Here is a 12,233-nt window from a genome sequence, read left to right on the forward strand (position 1 = left end):
CCCTCAACCCACAGGCGCCAAAGGTCAGTGACAGGGTATTTTCAGCTGGCCAAGAAGGGAAAAGGGCCTTCCCATAGCAGCAGCCACAGAGGCTGCACAGCAGCCTACCAACCTCTCCATTGTTGGAGCGTAAAAACCCCTGGGGGCACTGAAGAGCTGAGTCTCACCTCAGCCTTGTGTGGAGGCCCTGGGGGACCTGGTCTTTGTCTCACACTGAATGGCGGCCCTGCCCATCCAGCTTATCTGAAAATCAGCCCCCAGTGCTGACTTGGCAGAACTAGAGGCCAGGAGGCTGTGGAGAGGTAACTGCTAACATTCTGGGCAAAAAAATCCCCTTCTGCGTCCAGACCAGTAGACACTTGATTGTGCCACTTTGGAGGAACTGAGATCTCACAGATTCCTAGAGTATATCCTACTCTTGACAAAGGACCCAAAAGTCAAGTAACAGGTTGGGGAAAATGCCCAAAAAAGGGAAAAAAAATAAGACTATAGAAGGTTACTTTTCTTGGTGAACAGGCATTTCCTCCCTTCCTTTCAGATGAGGAAGAACAATGCTTAGCATCAGGAAAAGACATAAAAGTCAAGGCTTCTATATCCCAAACATCCAAAATAAATATTCAATAGGCTCAGGCCATGGAAGAGCTCAAAAAGGATTTTGAAAATCAAGTAAGAGAGGTGGAGGAAAAATTGGGAAGAGAAATGAGGGATGCAAGAAAAGCATAAAAAGCGGGTCAACACCTTGCTGAAGGAGACCCAAAAAAATGCTGAAGAAAGTAATGCCTTTAAAAATAGGCTAACTCAGTTGGCAAAAGAGGTTCAAAAAGCCAAGGAGGAGAAGAATGCTTTCAAAAGCAGAATTAGCCAAATGGAAAAGGAGATTCAAAAGCTCACTGAAAAAAATAGTTCTTCCAAAATTAGAATGAAACAGATGGAGGCTAATGACTTTATGAGAAACCAAGAAATCACAACAAAACCAAAAGAATGAAAAAATGGAAGATAATGTGAAATACCTCATTGGAAAAACAAGTGACCTGGAAAATAATTCCAGGAGAGACAATTTTAAAAATTATGGGACTACCTGAAAGCCATGATCAAAAAAAGAGCCTAGACCTCATCTTTCATGAAATTATTAGGGAAAACTGCCCTGATACTCTAGAACCAGAGGGCAAAATAAGTATTCAAAGAATCCACCGATTACCGCCTGAAAGAGATCCAAAAAGAGAAACTCCTAGGAACATTGCAGCCAAATTCCAGAGTTCCCAGGTCAAGGAGAAAATATTGCAAGGAGCTAAAAAGAAACAATTCAAGTATTGTGGAAATATAATCAGGATAACACAGGATCTGGCAGCTTCTACATTAAGAGATCAAAGGGCTTAGAATACGATATTCCAGAAGTCAAAGGAACTAGGCCTAAAACCAAGAATCACCCACCCAGCAAAACTGAGTATAATACTTCAGGGGAAAAATTGGCCTTTCAATGAAATAGAGGACTTTCAAGCATTCTTGATGAAAAGACCAGAGCTGAAAAGAAAATCTGACTTTCAAACACAAGAATGAAGAGAAGCATGAAAAGGTAAACAGCAAAGAAAAGTCATAAGGGACTTACTAAAGTTGAACTGTTTACATTCCTACATGGAAAGACAATATTTGTAACTCCTGAAACTTTTCAGTATCTGGGTAGTTGGTGGGATTATACACACACACACACACGTACACAGACACACACACACACACACACACACAGCATAAGGTGAATTGAATAGGATGGGATCTTATCTTAAAATAATGAAATTAAGCAGTGAAAGAGAAATATATTGGGAGGAGAAAGGGAGAAATGGAATGGGGCAAATTATCTCTCATAAAAGAGGCAAGTAAAAAAAGGGGAGAGGTGAGAGAAAAAACATGAAGCTTATCTCATTACATTTAATTAAAGGAAAGAATAAAATGCACAGTCATTTTGGTATGAAAACCTATCTTACAATACAGGAGAGTACAGCAGAAGGGGATAAGCAGGGTGGGGAGATTATGGAAGGGAGGGAGGTGGAAGAGGGAGCAATTTTGGGGAGGGACAGGATCAAAAGAGAGAATAGAAGGAATTGGGGGCAGGACAGGATGGAGGGAAATATAGTTAGTCTTACACAACACGACTATTATGGAAGTCATTTGCAAAACTATGCAGCTATGGTCTATATTGAATTGCTTGCCTTCCCAAAGGGAATGGGTGGGGAGGGAGGGATGAAGAGAAGCTGGAACTCCAAGTTTTAGGAACAGCTGTTGAGTATTGTTCTTGCAACTCGGAAATAAGAAATACAGGTAATGAGGTATAGAAATTTATCTTGCCATTCAGAACAAAAGAGAAGATGGGTATAAGGGAAGGGAGGGGTGTTAGAAGGGAGGACAGATTGGTGATAGCGGTAATTAGAATGCTTGGCCTTTTGGGGTGAGGGGAGGGCAGAAATGGGGAGAAAATATGGAACCCAAAATTTTGTGGAAATGAATGTTGAAAACTTAAATAAATAAATTAAAAAAAAAAAAAAAAAGACCAGAGCTGAACAGAAAATCTGATCTTCAAATACACAATTCAAGAAAAGGATAAAAAACGTAAACAGAAAAGAAAAACAATAACATAGTATTCAATATTTTCAGGCCCTGCAGCTCAAACCTTTTATTCTACCTTCTCCCTCAGCCTTTATATCTAATCAAAAGCCAATTCTTGTCACTTCTACCTCCATAGCTCTCTCAACTATCTCCTTCTCTCCACTCAGTCACCACTTTAGTTGGGGCCCTCATCACCTCTAACCTGAGCTACTGCAGTTGCCTCTTAAGTGAGCTCCAACTCTAGTCTCTTCCCTTGCCAATTCATCCTCCACATAGATGCCAGGAATAATAATCCCACAGAAGACGTTTGACCATGTTACTCTCTAGTTAAGAAGTTCTAGTGGCTTCATGCTTCCCTTCTGTATCAAATAAAAACTCTTATGTTTGGCATTTGAATCCTTTCAAAATCTAGCTCCAGCTTATCTTTTTGTATTTATTACACGTTATATTCATTTCTTACACATTTTGGTGAAGTCAAAATGATTATAATGAAATGAACCATATTGTCTCTATACCTTTTAACTAGCTAACTCCATCCCAGGCCCATGACTTCTTCACTTCTTAAATAACCTCTTTCAAAATTCAGTTCAAGCAGCACTTCCTACATGAGATCTTTCCTGATCACTCAACTGATAGCGGTTCTCCCTTCCCCACCCCCACCGTATATACCTTGTACTTATTTTGTACATATTTCATATCTATTTATCTGTAGATCTTTCAGCTTCCTGGTAGAATATAATCTCCTTGATGGCACAGATGGTTTCATTTTTACTTAATCTCAGTACCTAAGACATTGCCTGATATATTTATAATGAGCTTAATAAAATTTGTTGATTTTTAAAAATAGTCTTATATTTATTATATAGTATAAAGTACAGTTTTGGACATGTTGAATTTAAGATGTTTTATTTAAGATGACAACCAATTTGAGATATACAACAAGCATTTGGAGATGTAAGACTAAACATTGGTAGAAAGGTTAAGACTAAACAAATATATGTAAGAATCATCTGCACAGAAATGGTAACTGAATACACAGGAGCTGATAAGATCACCAAAAGAAATAAAATAGAGGGAGAAGAAGGTCCAGAACACAGCCTTGGGGGATACCTATCAGTAGCAGACATGACCTAGATGAAGATCCCACAAAGAATGAAGAATCAGATAAGTAAGAAAAAACATCAGGAAAAAAGCAACCATTAAAACCTAAAGAGAAGGGATAATTAAGGAGAAGGGGGTGAATGACAGCACCAAAGGCTGCAGAGAATTCAAGAAGGACAAAGATTGAGAAAAGGTCATTAGATTTGCCAAACAGAAGATCACTGGTAATTTTGGAGAGAACAGTTTCAATTGAGTGATGAGGTTGGAAACCAGGTTGCATAGTTAAAATAGTAAAAGGAAAGGAAATGGAGGCATCAATTGTAGTTCACCTTCTCAAGAAGTTTAACCACAGAAGAGATGGAAGTATAGCATGACAGCTAGAGGAGACAGAGAATTGAGTAAAGGTTTTTGAAGGATAGAGAGATCTGGGCACATCTACAGACAATAGAAAAGCAGACACTTTCAGTCAACAAGCATTTATTAAGTGCCGCCTACTATTGCCAGGCATTATGCTAAGTGCCAGGGCTCTTTGCCAAGTACTTACCACAGAGTGGTGAGAATACAGGAGTGAGAGAAGGGGAAATATGCTAGGGAAGAAAGGATGGAATGGGATCATTTGTGCATGTAGAGGGTTTTGGCTTGGCAAGGCAAAGAGCCTCATCTTCATGGGAGACAGACTGAAGGAAAAGATAGAGCAGAAAGGTATCTGAAAAATGTGAAATGAGGAGAGTGGGAGGGGAAGCTTTTGGCAAAAAGTCTAACTTTTTTTCAATGAAATATAAGGCTGAGAGGGGAAGAAGAGGGATAGTTATAGGACACATGAGGAATAAAAACATTTAGAAAAAGTTACTGTGCAAAGTGGGACAATAAATTTATTAGAGGTTAAAAAAAAAGTCCCTCCTGCCACAGTGAAGGCCCAGTTGAGATTACATAACAAAAAGCTGTAATAAACTCAGTTAGCACCATTTCAGAATGATCTCCATATTTATTCTACATGAATGTGCCACCATTATCATACAAGTAGAAGGGAAGTAACAATAGCATTGAAGAGCATTTCATATTTTTGCCTTTCATCGTTCAACAAATTATATCGTCCTCGTTATGTGCCAGGCAGCAGGAATACTTAAAAAAAAGACAAAAACAGTCCCTGCCCTCAAGAAGATTACATTCTAATATGGGAAGACAATATGTCAGTCAATAGTCAATAAATATTTATTAAGTGCCTATTATGTGCTTACTATGGATACAAAGAAAGCAAAATGACAGCCCCTGTTCTCAAGCAGCACACAATCTTACGGGGAGAAAACAAGCAAAAAATATGTATAAAGATAAATAGAAAGTAATTTCCAGAAAGAATTCATTAGAACTAAAAGAGATTAAGAAAGGCTTCCCTACAGAAGGTGAGATGATACAAAAAGGAAGGAAGGAGTGAGAATAGGGGGGAAGACAGAAGGAAAGGAGGAAAGGAATAAGTAAAAGATAAATGGTAAAGACTTAAAGATGAAAGCTCAAATGACCAGGAGGCTTCATGGATTACCACAGGCAAAAACATATACACTTAAATAAGTAGCTTATGAATGAGAGACCTTTGTATACTTAAGTCAATCATATCCTCAAAAAGTAGCCTATATCAATAGGACCACATTTTGCACCATGACTGAATTTCCCAAAGCATAAACTACTGTAAAGTTTATGAGAACAGAAGGTTACCTCTTTATCAAGATGAGGCATCTGAATAAAGATTTAATGGAGAACTGCCATTATAAAACACCTATTTTTCTTCACAATGCTCTATAGTTTTTTTAAGTACAAATACTAAAAGCTAAAATTTTCTAAATAAAAACCCACATGCATGCTAAAATTTCAATAAAAATATCGTCAATACGTCGGTCTAGAAAAAGAGGATAGGAAAAGTAGATAGAAATCTAATGTGCAAAAAACATATACACTGAAGAAACAGACTTCTACAGTGGTACATCAGAAGCCTCAATGTTTGAGGGATGGGATAATCATGGTTATTGGGGTGAAGGAGAGGGAAGAAAATGTACTGCTTAATTTTAAAACTGAAAAATTACTTCAAGGAAAAAGTTAAGAAGTAAAACTTATATAAGAAAAATATATCAAGCTGATTTCCTTTTAAATCTTTTCTTAACATTTAATTCTTGCACGAAGGGAAAAGAGTATATTTGTATGCATTACCTTATATGATTTCCAGAAAACCTGCGAGTGGTGAGTATAGAATGTTTACTATTAATAAATCATCACCTTCAATTTAAAGATGAGGAAAGAAAAGAAAGAAACTTGACAACTCACTCAGCTGGTTACTAGAGGAGATAATACTACCAAACTAGAAGTTTAATAAAAGTTCATTGACTTTAACTGACTTAATGGTAAATAGCACCCAGGTCTGCTAACTTTTAGCTCCAGAACCCTAACCACCATACCTATTTGTGCCTTAGTACTTGCATATTAGAATTTAACCTAAGAAAAGTACCATGGTCTTTTCTTTAAATTAAAACTAAATATTTTTAGCTTTAAATAAAAAAAAAATTTGTTAAGAATTCAACAAAATCCTGCATGAAGAATGTTGTAATTCTGTACCAAAGCACAGGAATGATGCAGCTGCCTTCCATGATGATACATCTCACTCTAATTCACTCTTTGTAAAAGATACTGGAAATTGCATCTTAATAGCTACAGTAATTACATCTGTGGTTATTCACCATGACACTCACCAAACCATCTTCTTTATATATAATTGTTATTTTTTTAAGGCTTACTACATGTAGTGAAACACTGTAAACAGCAGAAAAGCATACATTAGATTCTTGATTTTGTCTTCTTTTCTTTACTATGGCATTTTAAATTACCCACTTAGGCGAAAATACATTTGTTTCCCAAGGGTCAGAATTTGTGTCATCACTTAAAATTTTCTAGTAGTAATCAGCAGATACTTTTTTAATTTACTAAGACAATTACACTTCATTTTTATAGCACTACACTTAGGAACTAAAAATGAGACTTCTAAATGTAGCCAGTAAGTAAGACAAAAGAGCTTTACTTAAACAGTCCCATTTAAACTACCACACTTTTGTGCTTGCATTTCAAAGCTTCTTTTTCAGCAGTTTAACAATTTTCCAGTTAAATATTATATCAAAGGTCCTAGCCTAGTGTTTTATTTTAAATAAATTATAACTGTTATGGATTTTTAAAAAAAAATTATCCTTGATAAAATAAGATAAAAATACCACTTTAAATTTAACATTTAAAGTTATATACTTTAAAGAAAAAATTCTAATGCAGAAGCCCCTAAAACTTGATACTTCAACACTTCTCACTAAAAAATGCAAATATCTGTAAAACTATACCATAAGCATGAAAAAAAATTTTAATTGCAAAACAAAGACAAAAAGTTCATTCGCTATTTCACTTTAGTAGCTGTGCAGAAAATGGATTAAAAAAGCAGAGTGACAAATTAGGATGCTATCGCAAATGTTCAAGCAAAAAGTAATAAGGGACTAAAGTAGAGTGTTGAGCAGTAGGATGTACAGAAATGGAGATGCAATCTATCTTTCCCCTTCATTCATTCTTTGGACAATCCAAACTAACCTATATGATGGTTCCTTGTACAAGACAATACATCTGTATAATACATCTTTTCCTTTACAGAGTCTATCCTTCAAGCCTAGAATACCCTTCCACATTACACCTCTTAGAATTCCTACTTTCCTTTGAGATCCAGCTCAAGTAAAATCTCCTATGAAAGGACTTCCCTGCCTCATTGCTAGTACCTCCCTGAAACTACCCCTCACACATATATGTGTGTGTGCATAATTACTTCTGTATATAATTTATACTGATTTATATTTATGTTCATGTTGGTTCCCTTGATAGAATAGGAAATCCTGGAGGGTAAGAATTAATACATTTTTGTCTCTGCATCCCTAGAAACTGATACAATTACTGCTCTATAATATTTACTTAATAAATGTATATTGATTAATTGAATTCCAAACCTAATTCAACATCAAAACAGCTATTCAAAGAAAGAAAAAAAAATCAGGAACTACTATGAACTCATACCTTAAAGGTCTATTAAAATTCCCTTCAGATAAGAGAACTTTGTTTCATACCCCTTATACAGAAGAATTGCTGTTTAAACAGTCCCAACTGGAAGTAATTCTGCATGGTACTTCCAACAAGAAAGAAACATTAACAAAATAAAGGCTCACTGAAAAGACTTCTTCATTAAAACAACCATTCTCTTGGGTACTGTCAGGACTCAGTATATATAAAAACCAACTTCCTGGACCTTTATTAATTACATCCCATTTCTTTCAGCATATAACACCGTCTATCATCCTCACTCCCTCATTTATCCTCGGTGTCTCCTTGTCTACTGACTGCTTCACTACTGCTTACAAACCTGCCCATGTCTCTCCTCCACTTTGGAAAACCCTCACTGGATCCTTACATTCCCAACAACTACTGTCCTGTGTCTCTTTTGATCTTTGTGGCTAAACTTCTTGAGGTAATCTATTAATAGATACCTCCACTTCTCTTCTCACTCTCCTAATTCTCGACAATATGGCTTCTCACCTCATCATCCAACCAAAACTGCTCTCTCCAAATAATTAATAATGTCTTTATCATCAAATCCAATGGCCTTTTCTTAATCCCCATCTGAAGCTTTGACATTGTCAATTACCCTCTTCTCCTTGATACTCTCTTCACTATAGGTTTGTGGGACATCATTCTCCCTCGATTCTCCCCCTATCTATAACCCTGTCCCTTTTTTTTTTTTTTAGTCTCTTTCCCTGGATCTTTATCCAACCCATATCCATTAATCATGAGTATCCCCAAGGACTGTGTACTGGACCCTTTTCTTGTCCACCTCTATATTACTTCACACGGTAATCTCATAAAGTCTCATGAATGTAATTATAATCTTTGCAAAGTGAAGTGAGTACAATAAGGAAAACATTGTACAGAGTAACAGTGGTATGAAAATGATAATCAACTGTGAAAAACTTAGCTACTCTGATCAAGGCAATGATCCAAGACAATTCCAAAGGACCCATGATGAAAAATGCTATTCACCTCCAGAGAGAGAACTGATGAACTCTGAGTGCAAACTGAAGCATACTTTATTGCATGTGTGCGTGTGTGTGTATGTGTGCATGTGCATGCTTTCTTTTGCACATGGCTAATATGGAAATATATCTTGCCTGACTTTACATATATAACAGATGTATTGCCTGCTTTTTCAAGAGGTGGGGGAAGAGTAGGAAGGAAGAAAAGAAATTGGAATTCCAAATTTCAAAAATGAATACTTAAAAAATTTTAATGTAATTGGGAAATATTTAATGAAACAAAGAAAAAGATTTTTTTTAAAATTTTAATTATCATCTCTACGGTGATTCTAAAATCAATTTATCTAGCCCTATCCTCTGCTGACCTCCAGATTCCCATCTTTAACTTCCTTTCAGACACCTTCAACTGTCCAGTAGACATCTTAAACTCAACACATCCAAAACTAAACTCATCATCTTTCCTCCTTTCCAAAGTTCCCTATTACTGTTCAGGTCACCATCTTTCTCCCAGTCGCCTGAGCTCACAATCTAGGTATCATCCTCAACTCTTCATTATCTCTCTATATCAAACTTGTTGCCAAGACCTGTTGATTTCACTTCTGCTATACATCTCTGGAATATGGCCCTTCTCTCTTCTGATACTGCTATTACCCTAGTACAGGCCTTCATCAACTCATGTCAGAATTATTACAATACCCTGCTAGTTGGTCTGCCTGCCACAAGTCTATTCCCACTACAGTTTATTCTCTATTCAGCCATCAAAGTGATTTTCCTAAACTGAAAATGTGACCATGTTGCCCTCCCTATTCAATAAACTCTAGTGTTTCCCTATGATTTCCAGGAGAAAAATACAAAATCCTCTGTCCAAAGTTCAAAGCTCTTCACAACCTACTTTTTCCCTGCTACCTTTCTCATCTTCCTACACCTTACACTACACTTTTCTACTCTCGTTCCTCCAACATCTCTTCAAACCAAGGACGCCGGCCTCCTTAATGTTCACAAAGAAAACATTCCATCTCTTGGTTCTTGGGTGGTTCCTATGCCTGGTATGTTCTCCTTCCTCATCTTCACCTTCTGGTTTCCTTCAAGGTCCAACTAAAATCCCAACTTCTACCCAAATCCCTTTTAATTGTAATTCCTTCCCTCCACTGGTTATGTACTTATATTTAGGATATATCACTTGTTTGCATACCATCTCCCCAGTTAGATTTCAATCTCTTCAAGAGCTTGTTTTTTGCCTTCCTTTATATTCCCAGTGATTAGCACAGTGTCTGGCACATAATAGGGATATAATACTGACTGACTATCCTACCATAAAATGACTACAGTGATGGAGTGATACAAAAATCCTCAATCTTTAATGAAAGATTCAATTATACCATTATGTTAAGTATACCCTAATTACAGATGCAATGAATATACTGGCTTTATTAGAATAAATTATTACACTGAAAAAATACATCCAAATTAACCACAATATCTTATTCCTTGACAGTTAACATAAATAATATTATGAATTCTTTAAGCAAACACGCAAGAACATAATTATCCCAAAGAATATTCTCTCTTCTTCAGAGTAGTCACCATGGGATACAATATATTTTTCCCTACAATGCTGATGGGAATACCTTGAGAGTCTGTAGTATTCTTTTCTTTGAATACTCCCAATAGTGCCATATCTTTGTCCTTTAGTTTTAAAAGGCACCAAAAATCAAAACAAATAGGGGTGGGGGAAGAACAGACAAGAAAGAAAGCAATGAAGCTCACTATCTTCTATGAATTGACTCAGAAAAATAAGTAGCTCCAGCATTTTTAGTTTCAAAAGTAAAAATTAAACTCTTAGAATGAAATAAAAAAGCTAATGAACTAATTAAACTGAATTCTCTTATAGTACCTGTTTTTTCTGAAGTCCTGAGAAATACCATATCAGATGGAATTCTTTGATTCTACAAAAAGAAATGGAAAACTTGAGTTACTTACGTTGAAACAAAAGTGACATACATTTACAGATTTAAATTCACGTTTATGCAATATATACTTAAAATTCATAATGTGTGACTTAGAAGAGATTTTCAAATAGTCTTATAAAGTAACTTTTTGTAAAAGGGAGGCTAAGTACTGTTGGGTAAATAATAGAAACTCAACTGTACTTTTAACTATAGTACTTCGAAGCTATAAAGCTCATCAAGTTTTAGATGGCCTAAAAAAGCATCATTTGCCTTAAGAAATCATCAGGGTTAATTAAATGCAGCATTACTGTGAAATAATTAAATAAATTTTGTGCAGGTTTTCTGTAGTGAAATATGATCACTTCAACTCTGGATAATTAAAATAACTAACAACTATTTGTGGTAAAACTAAAACATACAATTGAAAAATTTTACACTTAACAAACCATTTATGATTAGATTATTATTATTAGACAATTACCTCTGACTTCCAGCACAAACAATGCCTTTGAGAGATACAGGTTTACTATTACACTGAGGTACAAGTAACGTACTGGCCAGTTTCAAGACTGATGAGCTTGACTTCAACATTAATCAAGACAGAGTATTCAGAACCACACAGGGTAAGATTGCGTCCTAACACTAAACAAGAAGAATCACCTGACTTTAGAAATGCAAAAATTCCCACTACTACAACCATGTGGGGAGGAAAAGAACTATTCCAAATTTATAACAGAATAGCAAAAAATAAGAATATAGAGAATAAAAAGCCATTTTTTTTACTGTAATGTGACCCTATCAAAATACTAGCAACCCAGACAAGTATTTCCTGCAAATATTAACATTTTAAATATCATAAAGTATACCAACTAATCTGAAGACCAGGCATAGTACTGAATAGACATTATCTGTAGCATATGAGCAAAGAAAGACAAGTCTTCTAGGACTCAAACAGACATTTTTCTTTGGATCAAAAAAGTTTCTTTTGATAAATGCCAGAGTATTTTAATGTTCAAAAGGTGATAAAATGGCATTTGGAATTTTAATGTAAAATTAGAATCTAAGATAAAAAATATAATTACAATTGTTTTAAATACTCTAGTACTTTGTGATATTTTAAATATCAGGGCAGTTTGATAGTTTGATCACATTGTAGTATCAACAAGCTGATATCCTCAGAAAACTCAGAAACCTGCCTCCCTCAACAATCTTCTTTTCCATGTCGCACCAAACTGTCCATCAAAGAAGCACTGGTTTGGTAGAAAAGAGCACTGAATTTTTAGTTATGAATTCTGTGTTCAAGTCTAAACTACACTTTTTAATACTTGTGTGACTCTGGTCAAGGCCCACTTCCCTAATCCTCAGGTTCCTCATTTTATATACTGCATCAAACTATATTATCTATATCACAGGGCGAATATGAAAACCAAATAAATTAATGTATGTATTCTGTTGCTGCACCTAATTATTAGTAATAATCATAATAATGGTA

General features: G+C 35.6%; 1 protein-coding gene across 8 annotated transcripts in view; it reads right to left on the reverse strand.

Annotated features, from left to right (window-relative positions):
- Positions 1 to 12,233, reverse strand: part of ATP9B (ATPase phospholipid transporting 9B (putative)) — a 481,309-nt gene that overhangs the window by 314,160 nt on the left and 154,916 nt on the right. For all 8 annotated transcript variants that reach the window (XR_011965979.1, XM_072604052.1, XM_072604050.1 and 5 more), the window contains one exon: positions 10,687 to 10,738. Coding sequence is in view for 7 of the 8 variants with exons in the window: in XM_072604052.1 (XP_072460153.1) it covers positions 10,687 to 10,738 (52 nt within the window). In the remaining variant the exon portion in view is untranslated. The remainder of the gene's footprint in view (positions 1 to 10,686; positions 10,739 to 12,233) is intronic.

Source organism: Notamacropus eugenii, chromosome 4 (assembly GCF_028372415.1).
Source record: "Notamacropus eugenii isolate mMacEug1 chromosome 4, mMacEug1.pri_v2, whole genome shotgun sequence".
Taxonomy (NCBI): Eukaryota; Metazoa; Chordata; class Mammalia; order Diprotodontia; family Macropodidae; genus Notamacropus; species Notamacropus eugenii.